Source organism: Bombus affinis, chromosome 1 (assembly GCF_024516045.1).
Source record: "Bombus affinis isolate iyBomAffi1 chromosome 1, iyBomAffi1.2, whole genome shotgun sequence".
Lineage (NCBI taxonomy): Eukaryota > Metazoa > Arthropoda > Insecta > Hymenoptera > Apidae > Bombus > Bombus affinis.
The window spans coordinates 17,207,670-17,229,604 of NC_066344.1; the positions used below are offsets into that span (position 1 = coordinate 17,207,670).

General features: G+C 35.3%; 5 protein-coding genes across 12 annotated transcripts; 4 read left to right on the plus strand and 1 right to left on the minus strand.

Moving 5' to 3' along the window:
- Nucleotides 1–1,060: 1,060 nt before the first annotated feature.
- Nucleotides 1,061–4,437, minus strand: LOC126919882 (uncharacterized). The gene is made up of 6 exons (XM_050729557.1): nucleotides 4,420–4,437; nucleotides 3,955–4,147; nucleotides 3,269–3,395; nucleotides 3,000–3,207; nucleotides 2,001–2,124; nucleotides 1,061–1,716 (listed from the first exon to the last, which is right to left on the minus strand). Exons 1-6 carry the CDS (start codon nucleotides 4,435–4,437, stop codon nucleotides 1,463–1,465), a joined length of 924 nt encoding a protein of 307 aa, XP_050585514.1. The 3' UTR covers nucleotides 1,061–1,462.
- LOC126914598 (uncharacterized) lies at nucleotides 4,141–7,320 on the plus strand. The gene is made up of 2 exons (XM_050718729.1): nucleotides 4,141–5,823; nucleotides 5,984–7,320. Exon 2 carries the CDS (start codon nucleotides 5,993–5,995, stop codon nucleotides 7,298–7,300), a length of 1,308 nt encoding a protein of 435 aa, XP_050574686.1. The 5' UTR covers nucleotides 4,141–5,823; nucleotides 5,984–5,992; the 3' UTR covers nucleotides 7,301–7,320.
- A 509-nt stretch (nucleotides 7,321–7,829) lies between these two features.
- On the plus strand, nucleotides 7,830–11,875 carry LOC126914677 (uncharacterized). 2 transcript variants are annotated; one of them, XM_050718938.1, is made up of 6 exons: nucleotides 7,830–7,965; nucleotides 8,232–8,899; nucleotides 9,648–10,042; nucleotides 10,167–10,438; nucleotides 10,569–11,080; nucleotides 11,145–11,875. In XM_050718938.1, exons 1-3 carry the CDS (start codon nucleotides 7,849–7,851, stop codon nucleotides 9,922–9,924), a joined length of 1,062 nt encoding a protein of 353 aa, XP_050574895.1. In that variant the 5' UTR covers nucleotides 7,830–7,848; the 3' UTR covers nucleotides 9,925–10,042; nucleotides 10,167–10,438; nucleotides 10,569–11,080; nucleotides 11,145–11,875. The 2 variants fall into 2 exon arrangements, with proteins under 2 accessions (XP_050574895.1, XP_050574905.1); XM_050718948.1 differs by having other exon boundaries at nucleotides 9,648–9,989.
- A 288-nt stretch (nucleotides 11,876–12,163) lies between these two features.
- LOC126914460 (uncharacterized) lies at nucleotides 12,164–15,832 on the plus strand. Of its 6 annotated transcripts, none has more exons than XM_050718519.1 (5): nucleotides 12,164–12,320; nucleotides 13,162–13,272; nucleotides 13,491–13,721; nucleotides 13,833–14,093; nucleotides 14,199–15,832. In XM_050718519.1, exons 3-5 carry the CDS (start codon nucleotides 13,530–13,532, stop codon nucleotides 15,366–15,368), a joined length of 1,623 nt encoding a protein of 540 aa, XP_050574476.1. In that variant the 5' UTR covers nucleotides 12,164–12,320; nucleotides 13,162–13,272; nucleotides 13,491–13,529; the 3' UTR covers nucleotides 15,369–15,832. The 6 variants fall into 6 exon arrangements, with proteins under 6 accessions (XP_050574476.1, XP_050574441.1, XP_050574458.1 ...); XM_050718484.1 differs by having other exon boundaries at nucleotides 12,182–12,789; nucleotides 13,833–14,090; XM_050718501.1 differs by having other exon boundaries at nucleotides 12,182–12,657; nucleotides 13,833–14,090.
- A 2,189-nt stretch (nucleotides 15,833–18,021) lies between these two features.
- Nucleotides 18,022–21,898, plus strand: LOC126920617 (GPI inositol-deacylase). Of its 2 annotated transcripts, XM_050731268.1 has the most exons (10): nucleotides 18,022–18,479; nucleotides 18,734–18,887; nucleotides 18,954–19,064; nucleotides 19,190–19,293; nucleotides 19,357–19,800; nucleotides 19,883–20,136; nucleotides 20,219–20,644; nucleotides 20,715–21,101; nucleotides 21,179–21,556; nucleotides 21,633–21,898. In XM_050731268.1, exons 1-10 carry the CDS (start codon nucleotides 18,324–18,326, stop codon nucleotides 21,895–21,897), a joined length of 2,679 nt encoding a protein of 892 aa, XP_050587225.1. In that variant the 5' UTR covers nucleotides 18,022–18,323; the 3' UTR covers nucleotide 21,898. The 2 variants fall into 2 exon arrangements, with proteins under 2 accessions (XP_050587225.1, XP_050587230.1); XM_050731273.1 differs by lacking the exon at nucleotides 18,022–18,479 and having other exon boundaries at nucleotides 18,741–18,887; nucleotides 18,958–19,064.
- Nucleotides 21,899–21,935: the final 37 nt, after the last annotated feature.

The following is a 21,935-nucleotide window of genomic DNA, read 5'->3' on the forward strand; positions in this document are numbered from 1 at the left end:
TTAGAGGTGTGGTTTTTGTGTTAAGTTAGTTCGCCGAACACGTGGTAAGGACTGCATGATGAAATCCTGGCCGGCGGTGTCTGCAGTTACGTACAGATATACAGGCAAATAAAGCGATGCGATTTAAACGATCAAAATGTCAATCAATTCCGTCTATAACCAATCAAATCTTTTAACCGTTACCGCTAGTAATACATGATATTAATCAGTATTACGCAATTCCTATACCAAAAACATTTTCATTAACATTTTTTAACATATTTTATTAACATTTATTTTCTATATCACACTGATGTATAGTAGCATTACAATTACGAACATATTGCATCGTATTACGAAAGTTTTGTTCTTATCTTCGGAAAACATAGACAATGTTGAGTTAACGGGTCTTGTTGAAACATTCGATAAGGAGGAAAAAAGGTATTGAACGTAATTTTCATCGGTACAATCTGATCGCGCAATTCATGATCATATACGCAATTGAGCGTGGCTACGGTTCATTGATAATCGAGTAGAGTGTGTTCGATGAAATGTAAATGTAATCCTTGCGAAATGTTGCAACCTGTCATTCAATTGTATTCATGCCATCTTGAAAAATTTATTGGAATACAAATTTCAAGTTTTATCGATTTATTAATATTTTGTTGTTAATAATTTTTGAGGGGAAAAATTAAATTAAGATATATAATATATAAAATTTAATAAATCGTAGAACAAAATTCCGAGAAAGTATAACAACGCAGTTTTCGTTGTGAGGATGATCGCTATGTTTGTGGAATTTGCAAGCATCATGTAAAATAGAAATATAACCGTACCTTGGCCGTTCATGGCATAGTTTAACAGTAACGTTTAAATCAATTCTGTATAATGTGCACGTATTTGTACGTATTTGTTACGCTTAGTAAATTAGATTGATAATATTTTACCTTGTACATAATTTTTAATTTTTCAAGATATATTGAAATATTTAGTTTCTAATTTTTTTACCTCTTAAATAATGTTGTATATATACTGTTAGGAAATAATAAAGATTAAATATTTTTACTTGGATAAAGAAGAATCAAAATGGCACACAAAAATAACACAATCTCAATTTTTTTTTATAAAAAATAAAATAGGACATTTTAACTAAGCAACGTAGTATAATAATATAGCACGTATCAACAAAATTAATCGAAAAATGAAAATATATGTATTTATCTTGTTGCAATTAACTATTGACGTTTTCTATTAAGAACTAAAAATTGTGAAACATCTATGCAACACATTTCATAATTACGTCGTCGTTGATTTACTATCAGCCGATAACGTTTCGTTTTAGTTTAACCTATGTATGATTCTAACTTATTTATAAATAACATAGATTATATTGTGTAAGGCCATTCTGTATAATAACTTTACAGATTTAGCTTGAATTTTGTAATGAACTTCTATCGAAATAATTTTATTAATTTTAATCAATTTAGAAATGAGAAAAGCGCCATTCGGGCATTGATCTTTTTCCAGAATGTCTAAGGGGGATGATTAACTTTGTCGGTTTATTCTTCGAGTACCACGTATGCAAATCGTGTAAAAACGGCCTGGTTAATTCTCGTAGTACATGGTCTCTTTCAAACTCCGTTTTTGCAAGTTTTAGAGTTTCACGAACAGGTTGCCATCGTCTATCACTATCATCTTCTACATCCTTCTCTACTTCACAGCAATCTAGTATCGGCGCTAGAAAAACAAATTTAAAAACTATTTATTAAATTACAATCTTAAATTCATTGTCAACTACAGAAATAGAAAAGACGGTAAAATTGCTATCATTTTTTTCTATAGCATCGAAAAAACGGTAAAGAAAAATCTAGATAATTTTAAAGAAGATAAAAATATCCATTATAATACTTAGAAAATTGAAAAAAAGTAAGAGATTACTTTGTTATTTAAATAAGAATCATATGAAATGTAAAATCTCGTAGCAGATTTCCAAAAGAATAGAAAGGTAAAAGTTCACGTACGTCTTTCAGAATAACAAACATTTATGTCAACAGGTCCCGCTGGCATAGTTTCGTTTCTTTCTAGAACGAGTTCAAAAGCATCTGCACGATCAAGAGTGTCCTTCATAGTCGTGTCTCCTGGATTCTGTTCAAAATTTAATCATTCGTCTTTTATCCGCGCCAACTGAAGGCGATCAAGTTGAAAGAGGTGCAAGAAACGCAAATGCTAACAAGATATGTATTTTCATTTCGCGTCTGTCGCGCATATTTTTCAACGTGTAATCGCGCAGTCTCGATATAATATCGTATGAAAAATACATGTAACATCTTGTGCATACGGTAACCCTATTGCATCAATGAGATGGACAAATACTACGCAGCTTTTTATCATAAAAATATTCCAAAGATTGTTCCATTCAAAATGATTTCGTAGCATCGCAGGTATGTTATTTTATGTAATATCAAAATTCGATTATTTTATCGTAAAAAAATTCCAAAATAATTTGATTCGAATGTTTTATTATTATAGTTTAAAATTGCATTTTAGCGTCTTTTTTAAATTTTTACTAAAAATGTGATATTAATAATAATATAAATGTGGTAATTAGACAGTTGCGGTAACAAATGTTTAGTCCGACGATAGTCAAAGTTGCGACCATGATCCATTTTGTGCTGCTTGCAAATATCGAGATAAGGATACGATTTTTATCGCGGTGAAACGAATAAAGCTCATATGTGACCGACGATTTTAACGGAAAAGAACATTGTTATGACGTCGCAGTGCGATATCCCAGATATTTAATTCGACAGATCTGCCGTTCTGGCGCTACACAGACAAATCATTTTAATCATTTTTTCTAGTATATACTGGTTTAGAGAACGTTACTGTTAGACAGCTAAATACAAAAGAGATTTGAATATTTGAATATTTGAATATTTGAAAATTCATTTCCAACAAAGAAGACCTTGGATGTATAGATAATAACATTGATATAGATAATAATCCGTATAGACAGTAACCTGTATTTGATGGGTTACGCCTGGTATATATTTTTTTGGATGATCCATATCGAGCTTCTCGCTAAGTTTCATATTTTCATGATCGAAATCTTTTAATTTTTCGAACGCATAGTCGTTTATATCTCCAACTGGAAACTTGCTTGATTTTCTGGATTTATCTTTCCACCAAATCGGTGGTTGTAACAAATTACACGGCTCGTCATCCGTCCTGTTGGTGATACTGTTCTATTCTTTTCAGTCAGTGCCAGTAGAACAACAAGAATACTTACTCGAGTTTTTCTACTCTTTTTCCACATGGTACAATGGCTGCTTTCTCTTTTTCAAGATATTTCAATCGTCTTTCACGAGTGTACCATAATTCATATTGTCTTGACCGCGGGAATATCGAGAACACAGCTATAAATCAAATATATTTAAACCGTAATAAATTATCGAATTAGTAAATTAAAGAATATAGTGAAAATTTCTTTAAAAAAAACATTTCTTTTTAATTTTTCTTAAGATTGAAACTAAGTTCATCTTGGAACAGTTTATTTTCGCTGGTGACATGGATCGATGATTAGCAATTAATACCATTTTATCCGAAGGCTTGCTGAAATTAGGTCATAAATCATTCGTGACTCATTAGCGAATTAGTGTCGTTCAGGATTCGCTAGATCATTGATTGTTTCTGGGACATTCAATTATTCGTCCGGCCAACATTCCATTGGTCGAAATTGCCAGACCGGTATGTGTCGATCTGTTACTTCAACTGGGGAGCGATTAATATTCTAGACAACTCGGAGGATCTACTCGTTCGTACGTTATTACCGACAGAAAACGGCAGATAAAATTAATTCTAAATCTAGCGCTATTAAATTCGGAATGCTAGTTTCATTCAATATTTATGGAAAGATTAATGATTAAAGTGAAAGAATCTCTAATCATAATCTTTATAGCATTAAGTAGTACTAACATTTTTGCTTCTGTTGATAATCGGATTTCCATTTTGGCATGGTACCGAGTGTTTGGAAAACGATTCCATTATCCTTTATAGGAGAATCCACGTACCCTTCTTTCCCTTTTTCAAGATATCGGTCTAAAGCCCGTGTATCCAGTTCCTGTATGGGTGCTACAGGGTCGTCTGTAACAATTGCACGAACATTCGCCTAATTCGATCGTCTTAATTCAATTGTGGCACCGCCTTCGATGCCACTGACCGAGGGGGATCCATTGAACGATTGGCGATAAACATAATATAACGTTCCTCGTTTGACTGTCACGTGCTTTAAACTTCAAACGGATGCGCTTATCAGAGCTAATAATTGAAACTTCATTTATTTAGAACGCTTCAACAAATAAAAAATGTATCTATATATATTTTTAGCAATCCTTTGCGGAATAAATTTCATAATAATCTTAATGTCGACATAATTAGCACCGATATATCTGGAGACATTGTCCACACAAGTAGAATTTTAAATTGAAATATAAACAACAGTCATAATTCTAATATAAGACAAAAAGACAAAGAATCGGTCGAAGAAGAAAGAAAAATTATTAGAAATTTATATAATAAGCGCAAAACAATCAATCCACCAATGGGAATTTCGTTTCTTACTGAAATGCATTATTATATAAAAAGTCGACAAATTTGACAAACTTTTCGTTGTGAGATTCTCCAATTTTCTTACGATATAAGTATATCTTCGTGAAAATTGATATAACGGTTTTCGTATTGAACAAGATGTTCGTTCTTCAAACAATAACGTATGTTGAAAATGATATCGTATTTGAACAAGATTAGTCGATATTCTAACCGTTAAACTTACATACTGTCCTCTTTATCGGCTTGAGCTGTTTAGCTACGCATCTATGGAAGGGAGCCGGTTTTCCATGGTAAAATACTCCATCGGATAAGAATGTTGGCGAAACCTCAGTTATGTAATAATCGAGAGGTGCTGGCTCTGGAAACTAGATCATCCCTCCGTAAAATGATTATATCGTAATTATGCGGAGACTGTAGATGATGAACATAATAAGTCAGACTTTTTAAAAGGGAACAGTCGATTAATACCATGTTATCATAATTGAATTTTTATCTAATTTTCTACTTTATATCAAAATTTTCCTCTTTAGCAATAAAGTGATATTAAAATAAAAAAATCAATAAAAATGTACTTATTATGTTTTTCTCCTGTAACTCTCATATGGAGTACTGATTGAGAATCACGATAGCGTAAATTATTCCACTACAAGTTTACATGAAATAGTTTTCTAATATTTTAATATACAAAATTCATTATATTTCTGCAACGAGAGAATGAAATATTTTTAAATATTAATTAAAATAACAAATTAAAATATTAATAGCGAAAGAAATGATACTTTAAAAAGTCAAAATATTTGATTAAATTTAAACTCTCGAAATCTCAAATTATATACATTATTATAATTTTCAGTTCGCCATACGCAAACACTAATTAAATAGTTCGTTATTCATACCATGAACATTTTCAAATTCGAAAAAAAGAAAGAAGAATTAAACTCCTACGTGAAATTTACTTGTGAAATTACAGAGTTTGCAAATCAGTCAAACTTATCGAATCGATGATTCACTGAGGTTCCATGGGAACTGTGGTTCGTCTGTCTGAAAGTGAAGATAACCACGACCATTCCATCAAGATGACAGTGTCGCTGATCGGTTCCGACGTGACTCTCGGAACTTCATCGAGGGAATGCGGTCCCGCTTCTCGGTTTCAAGCCGATCGTCTTGGCGCCAAATCGCGTCTCGATCGAAAGTTCCAATGAGTTACGAGCAAAAAATCGAAACCAGTTCCTCAAGGTTGTTCGTCTTGTCTGAAACCATTACGACTAATTTTCGTGGCAAGCTTCATGGAAATGCTCTAACCTAATAATTCTAATTTCATAAAAATTCGAAGTGTAAATTTAAGTAATTCCACTCACCAAAAACTTCAAATAAGCTCTATCGATTCCTCGTTCAGATTATCGCGATGTCTATGAATCGATCTACGGACCGTGGTCATCGTGCGAAGAAAAAAATTTCAAGGGAGAGTAGCAAAAACAAACCGGAAGCGGCGGTAGTACCAGAGTTCGGAAGTCGCGATGCTGTTTCTCCGGACTGCAAAGAACAATATCTCTTCTTATTAGAATTCTTCATACATCACGTTACCAGCGAACGTTTAGCGAAGCTCAACCAAATGTTCTTCGTCCCCACGACGATATCCGTGGAGTTCCTCAACTTCACAGGGAAAAACGGTATCGAAATAACTCCGGTGGACCCGTTATTTCAACCTCAAGCAGGAGTTGCAGACGACATCGAGTATTTCTTCTGTGGTCGCTCCGTGATGTTCGCCATAGATCAATACACTGTGGTCGACAAAGACTTGGACCTAATCATCAAGCTATGCGTAGAAAAAAAAATGCCAGAATGTGTGAAACCAAATGTATTAATAGGTAACGGGGAGCTAGATATTTCCAAACATTTCGCCGCCCTACGAAAAGAAATGTTGCAATGCTGGCATAAAATGGCACCGCCGCCGAAAGTCTTCGAGGGAGAAGTTCCTGTAATTTATAACGAAAATACGATCGGCGATATATGCATGTTCGTTAGAATTTCTGCATTCGGCCAAACTATCGTCACCGAATTTGACGCGCCACCTGATAGAACTATCTCGTCTTATATCTTCAAAGGCGGCGACTGTAACGAAAAATCACCAACTTACAAATGTCGTATCGTTGATCCTCACGTTGCGGACGTCTGCAGGGATTCGAAAGACGAATTATTGAAAGAGGGGCCTCCTTGTCGAGTTTGTATCAAGGAACAACATCCTTGTACACCGTGTGGACAGCCAATCGGAGCCACGTTAAAACCAAACGTTAGTTGCAAACAGATCAGCGAAGTAACTCCGGTGACGACATCGAAACCGAATATTTGTTCCGATGTGCACAAGCAGGCCGGTTTGATACAATCGAGCCGTGGACCGGTGCAACCGTGTGGAAAAGCTGTGGTTCTGAAAGTGTCCGGGATCCTGGACACAGGTCAGGACAAAAAGCCGACAGTCACCGTGGCACCCGAGTCCGAAGCTACACCAGATACCGATCCTGACCATGACGTGTTCGTCCTGAGAATTGGGAAAAAAGGGATTGTCGGAGCTGGAGAAAAGTCCGATATACAGTTGGAAATGAAAACACCGAAAGGGTCCGAAAGGGGACCTCCTATCCGATGCGAGACCAGAGAGATGCAGACCGATGATAAGGTGTACAAAAAGACACATGCAAAGAAAAAGAAAAAGAAATGAACTGGATAAATTGGGTCTTTTTAGATACCGTTTTTTGGATTACAAATGCGAGAACACTGATTTTATTGTGTTGTATATGTTGCATTTTGCGTTTATACGGATTGTTATTAAACTTATTCTTTACTACTAACTTTAAAGTCAAATTAAGCTTTTATTGTTAGATCTGATTAAGTATTTACTTCGTGGAGTATTTTAAAATTTGTTTGAGGTTTTGAAGTCTACTTTCGCTTGAGGATTATTTCACTCGAATTAGTAGAGCAAATTATATGTTTTATCTATTTAAAAATTATACGATCCACCGAAGTAAAATAATACAAATGAGAGACGCAATTTATTCTCAAAGTCGTGGATGAATGAGCATTTTGAATTATATCGCGGAGCGCCCCCTGGATGGTTTCCGAATCTCAAAATTTCCGAAACCGTCCGACTTGATGGCAATATCAAAATTGAGGGTTAACAGACAAATTTTCTAAAATATTCCGATAATCAAGAGCTAAAATTATGGGAAGCGCATTCGAAACTTCGTAATATCATATCGTGTTCAAAAAATGGCAGATGAACAGGAACTTTTCTTGATCGAGTTTCTAGTCGAAAAGGTTAAAATTCCAGTAATAAGGGCAATGCAGGACGATCTGTTACCTGCGTGTACCTGCGTCTCCTTTCAGGTAATTCAGTATTTTATTAAATTCCCAAATAGATGATCGACTAAACAAATTTTCACCAGTCACAATCTTTACACATGTAAACACGTTCCTATATATTTTTTTAATAGGTAAACAATTTTTCAATCGGCTTTTCGCTTTATCGTTATACAATAAAATATTCGATCCCAGCAATTTCGTTAAAAAGTACAAACCCGTTAAAAATTCTGTTTTAATTCAGAAAACCTGTCGAACCTGCACTAAGCATATTTTCATAAATAAATTCGCAGATTCTCAGCCTGCCGCCAGTCGACATTTGCCAAGAAGCCCTGACAGATGGCTGCGGTTGCACCGAAGGCGACACGCAGGTTTTCAAGAAAGGCAAATCTTGTTTATTCGCGTTGCCATCGATCGCTCTCCAGAGACCTTTAACCACGTTCCCCATAAAACTATCTGTCTACAAGAAACTACCACCTGGAGTGCTACCAGATGTGATGCTGGTTGGCTGTCATCAAATCGAGGCAAAGGCGATAATAAACGCCGTATTGAGCCAACAGGTCTTCAAAATACCGAATCCTTGTCAAACGATCAAGGACACGTTTAAAATTACTACGGCAACAGGACAATGCGTTGGATCTGTGACAGTTTACATAAGAGCTTCCTGTTTCGGCAAGAAGATCGTCACCCAGTTTCAAATACCGCACAATAGGAAACCGTATCTGTTTAAAGGGGCGGACGACAGTCCTGTTTTTCAATGCAAGAAGATACCCTCTGAATGCTATACACCAGCTCCATTGACGTGTACCTGTACGAAGAAATGTATCGATGGTAGTGGAGAGTCTACAGGAAGAACCTGTTGTGCCACACCGATCGTTCAGACGTCTTCGTGTCCCCCCTTACCTAAACCTCCTGATTATGGTCCACGACCGTGCTGCGCCTCGCGTCAACCATCCTCGGGGTACTCGTTTTTCTCGTTTTGCATCCTTTTCGAACAAGATTAGGTTCGATGATCTAACAATCTAAGAGTCAAATGAACAGTTGCGCAACCAGTTTGATCATTCGTGCGTAGTCATTTCCACTCTTTAATATCCCGGATTCTTACGTTTTAAATATCAGTTTATTTTTCGATATTTCTAACTGCCCTTTGTTCTTTTCTTCTTAATTTCTTACGCTGTCTCATATTACTGAAATATAATCTAACTTGTTAGATGTTAGATTTTTTCTGCGCTATAGGCAGATCAGAAGCTTTAATCATTCGTGACTAACAGAAGGATGAGCTAAAACTAGAGCAGAGAGAGGTTCGTTTGTTCGAACTGGATGCGTTCGAAAGCGAAAGCAATTCAGCTGGATCAGTTTGCCTAGACTTTAGTCACGCCTGAGTGCCTTCTGTTTCATTCCAGTGCCATTACTTTATCTTTGATGTCCGTTATAAAAGAAAGATCTTTGTCGCAACTTATTTAATGGACTGCAGCAATAAGAAAATAGATCTATTTTCCAGTAATTTGAATAAACTAACAAAAACCAACTAAAAATCAATATACTTTTTCAAACGTGATATAAATTCAAGATAAATTCAAAATAAACTTTTACACTATTTTTCTCCTCTAATAAATACAATTAAAAACATCGAAACTCTGCGTAATTACTGCAAATTCTTCGACTATATTTTACTAAATAATATACGAGCTTCTTTTATCTCTTTCTAGGAAACAATGTCCATGTTCGCCGAAAGCCCGACGGAAAGATCAAGTAGCTTCCCCGTGTTGTTGTTCTGAGCCAATATCCAGTTTTCGCGCCATTGCTCGTCAACAAGCAGCTGCAGGAGGGAAATGTAGCCCGTGTGCAAAGCCAGCTCCTTGTTCACCTTGTTGCGGTGCTTCCTCGCTGTCGGCAGGACCCAAACCACACGGTGATTTGCTTAGCAAGGAGACGGTGAAAAAATGTGGATGTCCTGTAAAGGAATACAGTTGCACCTGTGGTTGACAGAAATGAAAAGAAACTTTTCTTTTCTTGGAAAACAGAAGAAACTTCTCCGTAATACTTAGAAGGTAAAGAGAATAATGTACCGAGCGAATAAGACGGATGATTTTATTTTATTTGCGTAAGTATTAACGCCATATAAAATGCATATAAATGGTTATTAAGGATCGTTATTTGAAACAGATCATTATTTAAATTTATTAATTTATTCGAGAAATTACAAGGAATTAAATTTTGTTTTATAGAACTTCAAGGCTTTCCTTAAGATGAATATATGCGATATAAAATAACTCGTTGAAAAAATCGAAGAATGTGAACACATGTTCTTGTGGGACCAATCGATGAAAGTGAAATTGTTTCTCAATAACTAAGCGCTTTTGTTTCGACACCTAACCTCGGAAAACTATCCATATTTCCTAACTCAAACACACATGGAACAAAATTGTCCGTAGTCATGATAAGCATAACAGATAACGAAGCACACAATCCGAACCTGAGCAATCACTGCTTCTCCTCGGTAATCAAAAAATATTATTATGACTTCCTATCACTTTCCTACGATTCAATGATATACCATTTGAGAGTTAAGCTAACCATACTTCTATTACTTTCTTTTTTTTTTATTGGTTTTATATTTTCCTTTTCAGTTAATCTCTCCATACATATTACTCAGGATTCTAACCGAAAATACATTAATAGCCCTCCAATGGGAAGCGATATTCGTTCACGCCTTCTTTAATCTGAATAATATCACGAGAAAGATATTACCGACTATTAAAGGAGAAACTTTCCCGCAATTAAAACGGCCGGAGGAAACGATTAGCGAGCCGTGTTGGGAAAAGATAAACGTCGGGAATGTAGAGAATCTGAAAACAGTGGAGCAAGCTGGGAAAAAGAAGCGCGGTGGAAAGAAACTTCATCGGCCTGTGGAGAAAACATGGATGGACCAAGCAGGAAAAGCACAACGCGAAGCAGAAGAAAAGGAACGCTTGCGTAAATGGGAAGAATGCTGGCAAAGAAAGTTCGAGGCTCAAGAAGAACGCGATAATGCCGAATGTTGCGTGGGCAAAAATTTATGCGTAAAACCCAGAACACAATCAAACATTTGGATCAATGTGACTAAGGATAGATCCCTTCAAGAAATACATATGTTGATCAAGTAAGATTTATTTGTTTATTGTTATGAAAGATAATTTAGTGAAACGAATAATTAATTTCCACAGGCACGTTCCAGTTCCAAAGCCAAAGCCTCCGCCTCTGCCACCGCCGAAAGTACAAAAGACTCCGATCATTTCACCAATGGAAAGAATCGCGAAGCAAAGAGTTGACAAAATGAGCGGTACGGAGAAGAAGAAGAAGAAGAAGAAGGAGAAGAAGAAGAAATAGCAGTAAACGAATCCGGCAATAAGCGATCACTTTGCTCGGATATCTTTCCTTTACATTCTTCCTCGCTACGCAAAAGATACGTATTTCTCTGTTTGTCGAGGCATTTGTAAAAATACATCACAGACCATGGCGAGGATGGCGTCGTGACACGTTATTCTCGTCGTTCAGTGCCCAGTTCGGCGAAGTACCAAAATGGAAATAGTGAAGAAATAAGAAGAATCTAACTAATGAAACATTCTCGCTGCCTTCAGTTTCCATTTTCCTGTATTATCCTTTTGTTAAATATCAAAATATCTTACACGTTCCGCTTAGACCATCGAAGATGCAATAAAATATTCATAGAATGTTCACTCCACAAGTTGAGGATTTTCTACGCCACTTTCCTTAGTTAAACTCTCTCATCTACCATTTTAACTGAGATAGTAAAGTAAAATTTGCTAAAGTTTTCCAATAAATATAATCGATAGGTATTCTAATCTAGTATCTATGGCCGGCAGTGTCCGCCAATCATAGGAAATTTCATCTCAAGATACAAAGAACATGGAAGAAAAATTTAAATCAAGAAAAGTTTCTCCAGCTAAGTTGATTCATCGAAAACGATATGTTCATTGACATGAACCGCGGAGGAAACAAGCGGTCGGTGTGCAAACTGCAAGGACATTGCACGCGAGGAGTTATTCCTGTCCCGCGTATATGTACGGGAAGGGATAAGAAGGGAAGGAAGGTGGGTGATAAAAGGTGGCGGAAAGAACGAAGGCAGGGGGTAAACGTGAGAGAGGAGGGACCACGAGGATGAGACTGCGCGTGCTTTTCTCTCTTTCCTCCGCCACCCTCAGTGCCCGCCACCGAACGACGAACAGGGTTGTAAGCCGATATTGTCGGGCAGGCGCATTGGAAACCGGCGACCAGCCGGGAAGGAAGATAACAATAAAAGAGCATATATAATCGCGCCTAAACGCACGTTAACCTCGCGGCCTGGCTGGTTGGCTGGCTGGCGCGTCGCCTCTCGAAATGTAAGCACAATGCGTGAGAGTAACGTGAAAGTGAAGCACGATCGAAAGTGAAGTACAGAGAGCACGGGGAACGTGTGTGTACACCCTGATAAAGCCTCTTCGGCGCCTCTCTCTCGACCACGGCCACACGCACATAGGGATCTCCCCCGCCAGGTGGTGATCCGATATTTCTTCGTGGAGATAATACGGTCGGTCCTCCCGATTTTTTGTCGTTGTTCCGTGTGTATCTCGAGGGATCATGAACAACTCGCCGCAGAATACCGAGGTGGCCGGGCAACAACACCGTGCCGGCGTTGAGAACAGCGACGAGGAGGAATGGAGTGGTGTCGTGGAATGTGTAATGTTATTACATCGACTCGTGTATCGAAAGAATGATTTTTATTTGCTGAAACAGCCTTCCTCGAGCAGTTTCTTGTTGCCCATTTCGAGTTGTTTTTCGTGGTCAAGGAAATTCTGTGGATTGCACAACGTGTGTTGAATCTTATTATCTGATTCTTAATTATTTTTTTTGTTATTATTGTTGCTACTGTTCGTCCGTTACCAGATTTTTTTTCTTCTGTTCCCTGTTGGTAGATGCGTCTGTTGATTTTTATTTTCCATCTCCCACGCGAGTATTTTCCGAACATGCATCGTTATATGTGTATCTTGGGTTACGTTGTTTTCGTTGCGACGCTACATTTAGGATGTAGATTCGTTAGAAGTTTAGTTAAAAGTTGGTTTAATTTATAGGAACATGTGTTTTACTAGTCAAAGTATGCGCATTGCTAGAAGATGATAATAGATGCTCCTTTGTTTCGCGCTTATCGTGAGTTTACCATGGTGTTGCGCTTTTTCTTTTTAGGCTGTGTTGGAGAGATCAAAGTCAGATCGAGTGACACGGGCGGATGAGGACAGACGTCGTCGTACCATCATCGTCGAGAAGAAAAATGGCACATACGGTTTCACGTTACAGGTAACGTAACCGTTTATCTGCTCGTACTTTCTGCAAGCTACATAAAATATAACATCTTTGTGCACTCCTCTTATCGATAATTATACCTTCATTGTACCCTGTAACTATCTTTGTTTCCACAAATGTTACGGTAATTTCTCCAGAAAGTTCAACTCTTACAAGAATTAAAATTCGTTTTAAATATAAACATTGTAATCGATTCGCTTGAAATTGTACAGAGTTATGGGATACATTACAAGAGGGAGCAGGAAATCGAGATGGTCACGTACGTTGATTACGTGGAATACGATGGACCAGCGTTTAAAGCAGGAATGCGAGAGGGTGACGTGATACTTTCGATAAACGGCCACGAAATGGACAGAGCGGATCACAAGACATTGGTCAATTTCATAAAGAACTGTGATACCAGGATGCGAATGGTTGTGTCGTTCGAAGACTGTGTAAGAAAGGTAAATATCGAGAAAGCCACATAGCCACTTTCTAAAACTTTAATTTTCGTTTAAAAAATAGAATGCACTTTAGCTATTTACTCAAACATGATATTCGTTATTGTTTGCCAGGTGGAATTACATATGCGCTATATCGAATTACAACGTGCTCTTCAATCACGACTCGGTGAATTAGAGAGACTCTGCGAGAGGGAACGGTCTATTCTCATGGGTCGATGGAAAACCCATTCACTGCCAGCACGCAAGAGAACGCCTAACAGTAACATTACGAGTAACCCCAATCAGCCATCGCCGTCATCGAGTTTCAATTCTTCCACGATTCAATGTTGTCGGCCTGCTACGTCCACGGAACATCTGTTACTTTATAACGTGGTATCCTATATAGAAACATCTTATTATTTATTATATGTTATATCTTAGATCGATTTAATCTTTGCAACGTCGAAGAAAATAACAAATACTTTTAACTTTTTATAGTTCCCAGATGGACGACCATGTTTAGTTCCACGGAACACCGCTTGTCTAGTAGCAGTAGGGCCTCCCCGTTCGCGAAGCGATCACCACCACTTCCTCTCAAAGATGTCAAGCGAATCAGGAGTAACCGTTTCGTCGAGACATAGCTATCACCAGGCAAACGGGATGAATAGTACGCCAGCCAAATCGAAATCGCACAAATCGTGTCAACAACAACAACAACAACAACAGTCTAATACCAGTGGAGATCCGCTTCCTCTTCATCCTCCACCCCAGAATAGCCTTTGCGTTGCTTGCATCTCGAGCGCCAGTCGTCGCAGGGAACAATCGGATAGCGGTAGTTTGGACGCGTACGACTTAGCAAGTCCTTGCTGTGATCCGAATTGCGTACCCAGTCGTAGACGTCGTGAGAAACAAAGGAGAGCGAGAAACGAACAGAATCACCATCAGCAACAACAACAACAACAACAACAGCAGCAATCAGCCCAGCATCATCATGTACAGCGAGAGCAATCGCAGCAAACGCAACAACAGCAACAACATGGTACGCACAGCTGCTCGCGCACATCAGGACACAGTCTGCATTCTGTTACTAGTAGCGATATCTCGACCGCGGCCGAAAGCGTAGCCTCCTGTTCGACGAGCCTAAGCACGGATACCCTCTACTGGGATCCAAGCGTACATCAACGACCACCGCCGTGCCTTCAGTATGCTAAACCAAAGTCCTGGGACAATCTAACTACCAAGGCGTTCGGTGGCTACGGTTTCGGATACGGTTATTTGGATACAGCTACTATAAAAACACATAGCGCAGAGAGGCCTGGGAAAGGCGCTCATGGACGAGCAAAAACGCCTACTGGAACCGTTCAAAGGAGAACCAGTAGCGGTACTACGTATTCGGGTAGTTCTAACAGACACTTTCAGCCAACCAAGTCTACCGAAAGTTTGTTAATACCACCGCCATATCAAGGCGAGTTAGACGCAAGTCTGAGTTGTGAATGTCTGGATGGTCCAGCTCCGCGGTGCATGCCGGTGATCCAAATAGAGAAGCACAATCGACAGGAGGAGGGTGGATATATTATCAGTACGCACACTCAAGTTCGACATCGTCGATCCAGCCATTCGGATGGGAAATTAAGGGCACTAAATAATTCTGAAGTGACACGTCTGTAAATCATCCTTCTCGTTGGAAACTGTATTCTAATAAAAAGATACTCGTATAATTATCGTATCAAATTTTGGACGACGAAACAACGTGTATCTAACGTATATCGTATGTCGAACTTGTTCCGTATTTAAACCTTTGTATTCAAGCTTTATATCGCAACAGTTAGTAATTGTATTCTCACCGAACGATAATGGAATGGACCACCGTTTTTGAAACTTTTTCGAACAAATGCGATTGGTTACGGGTTTGATTGACTAAACTTATCGTTTGATCAACGAATGGTTTCCTAGCGATGTTTCCGGACAATATGATAAAGGATATCATCGATGTTCATGGCGCTTTTTAAATCTTTTTTAAATTTTTATCGATAGTTGATTCTATGATTGGTTGGAAACAGTTTTAAACTGTGGCAAACGTTAATAGTAATATTATCGTTATCATGAAAAGAATAAATTATTGAAGCATATTATTTCGATATTGTAATTATTCTGTGATTCCTTAAAACTTAGAAGGTAAAAATATATAGAAATTCTTTCATGCAGACGATACCGAACAATTACATCGTTTTTTATGAAGCTTTCTATTGTAGACCTATTCTTTGATTTATAAATATTAATATTTTAGTTGATCTGCGTTTAAAATTGTAAACAAAGTTGTTTACAAAATTCCTATAACTTCATCATCGTACTATTACGCGATCGTTCAGGAACTTGGGGAATTTCAGACTGGGTTGTTTGCCCTAGAGTAAAAACGTACTTAGCTCGTGTTTGTGAAATTGAATAACTCGAAATTAACAGTTAATCATATATAAAGCAAGCGATTTATACCTTGTCAATGTTCTTTCCTATGTCAACGAAAGTAAAAAGATCAATTCGAGAATAATTATAATTATCACTAATAAATGATTTTAACGTTTAGTTTCTTTTCTTCATTGTCTCGGTTACATTACTGTTCGAATTCATATTTACCGCGCTACACGAACCCACAAAGCTGCATCGATACTCCCTAGGGCGGTTTTCCCTAGTGAGTATCGAGATCATGGCATCGAGAGTGAAGCTATTTGCGGAAAGTGGAGAATGTACCCATGTTGTATTTTGTGACCGCATTGATCATTAGTTCGAGCATAAATGAGCAACATTTCAAGAAACTGGAAATTGAAATTTCAATTTAGTTTGTTTACAATTATGAATGGTTAGAAGATAAAATCTATAGATATGACAAATTTTTATTATCTTTGTTTGATATTTAATTTTGCATATACTTAATGATTTCAATATGTTTTGCAATATTTTTTTTTTATAGGATTTGTAAATAAATAAAACATTACTATTTAGAAATAGAAATAACTAAAAGATTAAGAATATGATTTAACAAATTTTACAACAGTAATTATAATAATTTATCACAGTGAAAGAAAATATCAACCACAGTTTTATAATGAATATTAACAACTTTATTATAAAATATTAATCTAACTATCTAGACATTAGTAATTTGTTTTTTAAAAAATTGTTAATATCTAATGCATAAAATAAATAGCATATATTATAAATAATTTTCACAAATGTTTTTTATCAATTTCATTATCTATTACTATACATCTATTGAACGTTATATAAAATTAATTTACTAAATATATTTTCCATACCTGCTGAATTATCAATACTTTCTTTAATAATATAAAATAATCTTGGAAACCTTACCAAAGAAACAATATAATTATCGAGAGTATTCTGTTCCAATACATGATTTGCTAAATTTTTAAATAAATTGTGCGTAGTAAAATTATTTAGGACCTGGACATTTAAATAATTAACAGTAATTTTTTTATTCATATATCAATCGCCACTTTCGTATAATGACCTAATTACTTTTTCGTAATCTCTCTTCTACCTTTACAAATAATCAAACTGCATACAATCTATCTAATCAACCAGGTTCTATTCATTCATACATATTCTTGACTCGCTCTTACTCAATGAAAATAAGATTGCGCTTATATTATAATAATATTAATAAGGTTGTATTATATGTAGTTTTATATATTATACGTATGGATAAGTATACGTAACATAAAAACACAGCTCGATACTCGCTTAGGAAAACTGTCCAGAAATTGAATCATGAAAAATTAACATGGAAGACAAGAAAGTTCTCTTTCTTGCGAAACAAATGGATGAGTAGAGAGTCTCTTATTCTGAAACATTCATAGCATGTTACGCATTTACGATTTTACGATTTTTCATAAATCAATTTTAGGACGGTTTCCCCTAGATTTCTTTATGCAAGTATCGAGGCCTGACCATTAAACCATTCTCAAACTCAATTTTTTCGATAACGAAGCCTAAGATGAAAAATGTTATACTAAATTTTCTTTTATTTTTTCATGTACAATAATCCCATCCAGTTTTACTACAATTTCCACTCTATCCTATACAAATAGGTCTCTACATTCGCTAGAGAAAACCGCTCAAAAATTGAGTTGTGAAAAATCAACATGGAATACACGAAGGGTCTCGTTCTGCAAGACAGACAGATATGAGTAGAGTATCTCTGCCTCGGTCTGAAACATTCACAGCACGTCACGCATGTGCAGAACGAGAACCTTCGTGTCTTCCATATTGATTTTTCTTGACTCAATTTTCGGACGGTTTCTTGTATGTTTACGATATAGGAGTGTCCAGACTTGCTTATATGACCCTGGGGTGACCCTGAGTATACGCTATAGAACTAACTTCATTTTATTATTAACCCATAAACCATAACCATGTTGTATAACTTAAAGAATATAAAAACAAATATATTCATTTATATTCATTCATATTCTCTTATAATATAATATAATATAAGTGCACTATATTAAATACAACGACAGATATATAATATTTTCCCAATTTTTGCGTAATAGTAATGCTTACTTCCATTGAAAGGATATAACATTTTTTTTATTATTAAATAAAATGTTTCTAATAAAATCTGCATTAGTTTATACGATATTTTTTTTATTTTTAATGTTAATTCTCTTACTCTACATACTTGGAGCTGCTCTTTACATTACGGATTTTGAAGACAACACTTGTGATATGACATATATGTTTGAATACCCACAGTATGTGGTATGTAAACAAAATGAATATTTTTAATAGAATACCATAAAGAATACCATACTAATCTAGTCTGTACTCTTTTTAAACATTATTGTTAAATAACATTCCTTATAACTTTGACTCGATCATATTTCTCTCATTTCTAATTCTATTGAAATCTAGTAATAATAGTTTTAAAATTATTATTAATAATAATAGTAATTTGACATTGTATATAATACATTTATATAAGACATTTATACATATATTCACATAAATATTAGAGAATCTCTTTGGATAATGAGATACAAGAACAATATCCAAGATACAGATTATACGCCTATGGAGAAGGTTTTGTTACCGAGAAGCTTAGAAGGATGTACTTCTCAGGAATACCAGTACTTTTTATACCTGGCAATGCTGGATCTCATGAACAAGGTTCTTAAAATCTGTTAAAAATTCTGTCTCTGTTTGAATAATTGTTAATACTTCTATTGTTTCTAGTAAGATCCCTTGCTTCTGTCAGTTTAAGGAAAAGCTTAAAAGATAGGACTCCATTTCATTTTGATTATTTTACTGTTTCATTTGGCAATGATTATTCTGCTTTATATGGAGGTATGAATGAAAAAGACAATTTTGTTGAATAGTTAGCTTTATTATTGTCTCCACAATTCTTCAAATATTTATACTTTATTTAAAAGATTAGGAAAGATAAATGATAATTTATTAATTAATTCAAGGTGTATTAATGGAAGAGACAGTATATGTTTCACACTGTATACAAAAAATATTGAGTTTATACAAAACTAACATAGATAATATTGTGCTCATAGGACATTCAATGGTAAATATAATAATACTATACTTATTTTAGTAAAGATATTAAAATATCTGTTCATTTTTTTAGGGAGGTATTATAGCTAAAGGTTCTATTATAATGACACCAAATGTAAACGCTAGTGTTGCAAGCATTATTATTGCTTTAGCCACTCCTCATACAGCTACTTTGATATTAGACCACACTTTTGCTAATTATTACCAGAATCTAGAAAAACGCTTAAGTGAAATAAAAGATGCAGGGACAAGTGTAGTATCAATAGGAGGTGGACCACGAGATATACTTATAACTTCAGCTCAAATCCTAGATCCTACAGCAGATATTAATGTTCTTTCTAATACTATGCCAGATGTTTGGAAATCTACAGATCATTTGAGTATTTTGTGGTGTAAACAATTAGTACTGTCTATTGTACGCTCATTATTTGATTCTGTTAATTATACACAAAAACCACCTAAAATTTTTTCTACAGCTAAAGAAAGAATGCAAGCATTATCGTATCACTTTTATCATGTAAGAAAATATTTTAATGTACCTTTAATAAGTTTTAATGTACTTTTAATAATAGCATTTAAACTAACAATTATTTTTACAGCGTGCTTCTGGAAAAAGATTATATTCTTATAAAGAAATAATACAATTTGAACCTAGCAATGAATGGATAGAGAACATTCAAAGGCATTATGTATGGACCAACAAAGACTTGCCTAAAAGAACATCTCCTATCTATCTTATGATTAGATTGAATGGACAACCAAATTATTTAACTATTGATACCATTAATTTAGAATCCAAAGATTGGTTATTTGCATGTACAGCATCCAATATACAAGGACAATCAAGAGTTTGGTAAAATTATATATTATTGTCTTAAAGCAAAGATTACAAAAGCTCGTCAAACTATTATTATACAATTCTATTTTTAATTTAGCAATTGGGGTTGGAACCTGACAAACAGAACAAGAATTTTACCAGATCCTTTACATCGCTTAAGAAAAACTGTTGACTTAAATTTTCAAGAGATAAAATACCCTGATGTAACACATATTATAATAAGAATTACACCAGACAGTTTAGAAAACTATATTACTATAAATGTTGATTTATATTCTTACAATACAAGACTTGTACCTATTAGGAGTACTTTACCTCTACTAAAAAATTTATTTATAATACCTCAAACCAAAAAGTCTGATCTTGGACATGTTAGATACTATGCCAATTTTGATAACGCCATGGATGTTGTAGCTGTTGAACTTAAAGCATTTGAATGTACAGATCCAAAACATCATGCAATAGTTGAATTATTAGAACCATGGGGTATTGTAGTTACACAAATTCAATTTTTTACGGTCGTGTGAGTATAACTAAAGTAAATTTGCTTTTATTTTTAAAATATTTTATAACAAACAATTTTAATATTTTAGGGATAATGGACCGAAATCGATGAAAGTCCAGACTGGATATAAATATTCCAACGTTTTTCCAAAGTTAAGGATAACTCTAGATCCTGCATGTTCATACATAATTACTATTGAAGAAGGTGGAATTATAGATCGAATATCTTGTATCGTGAGGGATCGCTGGTATCTGTTGTATACAACGATTATTAGTTTACTTCTATTGTTTTTATCTACAAGAATTAATCATGGTCTCAAACAAACTCCAATAATAGCAATTACAATATACCTCTCATATTGTTATAACTTAATGTTTGAATGTTTAGTTGCTTTAGCAATTGTTTGCGTATTTACTATTGGACTATGCTGTTCCATTATATTTCTTGGTTCAGTAGCTCATAGTATTGCTGTGAGGTAAGAAACTTTAAGTACATTAATGCATATGTTAATGTTACATAAAATCTTTTTGAATAAATCTATTGATTTTCCAGATTTCTAGCTCGTGCAATAGCCTTTTCAACAACATGGTCAGATTGGCTGCTTGGTGGATTGAGTCAGTTACCTTTTATTACTGCAATTCTCGTCTTATCTTTAATCCCAGTAACTTGTGGGGGTTTAGCTATGCTAATTTCAGTTTTTCTTTATTTTTTAAATTTGACAAAAATCTATGAAGATTATTTAGAAGAACTATTAATGGCTTCATTACAACATTTTAATTGGATACGACAATTCAGAAATACGAAAAATAATTCAGGAGAACATGATGATATAAGACAAAAAATATTCAATCATCTTATTCTTTTCATACTTTGGTGTTTTACTGCTATTCCAGCTGTACCATCTGTACTTGTATGGGCAAAAAATTTCAGGTTTGTAATTTGTTATTTTGGTGTATAAATTTAATCAATCAATCATCTATCATTAATTTCTGTAAACTTGTTCTAGTTATGATATGAGACTTTCTTCCGAAGATCCTTTGTTACTTCAAAGCTGGATAGTTTTAGTAACATGCAGTACAATGGGATGGGTACAACTTCCTTCCAATAATTATAAAAATCGATCTCAAATACTATCCAGTATATTATGTTTCTTAGGTTGGGTTGTACTTTTAATGGGAGCAGCACCTCATCCAGCTCTTTATCAATATTATATACCACCTATTGTAGCTGGAGCTATTGCTATTATTGCATTAAATGGAATTTTTCTTTAAATTTGTTTTTATTCAATTAATACTGCTTACTTGCAAAA

Bases quoted from the DNA above. Each gene is read 5' to 3' on its own strand.
- LOC126919882 (XM_050729557.1), bottom strand. The intron at 3,208-3,268 runs GTAAGTATTCTT...TATCACCAACAG, and splicing joins AAAAGAGTAGAAAAACTCGA to GACGGATGACGAGCCGTGTA. The intron at 1,717-2,000 runs GTACGTGAACTT...TTGTTTTTCTAG, and splicing joins TGTTTGTTATTCTGAAAGAC to CGCCGATACTAGATTGCTGT.
- LOC126914598 (XM_050718729.1), top strand. From the start codon at position 5,993: ATGTCTATGAATCGATCTACGGACCGTGGTCATCGTGCGAAGAAAAAA.
- LOC126914677 (XM_050718938.1), top strand. From the start codon at position 7,849: ATGGCAGATGAACAGGAACTTTTCTTGATCGAGTTTCTAGTCGAAAAG. The intron at 7,966-8,231 runs GTAATTCAGTAT...ATAAATTCGCAG, and splicing joins GTACCTGCGTCTCCTTTCAG to ATTCTCAGCCTGCCGCCAGT. The intron at 8,900-9,647 runs GTACTCGTTTTT...ATCTCTTTCTAG, and splicing joins TCGCGTCAACCATCCTCGGG to GAAACAATGTCCATGTTCGC.
- LOC126914460 (XM_050718476.1), top strand. From the start codon at position 12,559: ATGAACAACTCGCCGCAGAATACCGAGGTGGCCGGGCAACAACACCGT. The intron at 13,273-13,490 runs GTAACGTAACCG...GAAATTGTACAG, and splicing joins CATACGGTTTCACGTTACAG to AGTTATGGGATACATTACAA. The intron at 13,722-13,832 runs GTAAATATCGAG...ATTGTTTGCCAG, and splicing joins TCGAAGACTGTGTAAGAAAG to GTGGAATTACATATGCGCTA.
- LOC126920617 (XM_050731268.1), top strand. From the start codon at position 18,324: ATGTTTCTAATAAAATCTGCATTAGTTTATACGATATTTTTTTTATTT. The intron at 18,480-18,733 runs GTATGTAAACAA...CATAAATATTAG, and splicing joins TTGAATACCCACAGTATGTG to AGAATCTCTTTGGATAATGA. The intron at 21,557-21,632 runs GTTTGTAATTTG...AACTTGTTCTAG, and splicing joins GTATGGGCAAAAAATTTCAG to TTATGATATGAGACTTTCTT.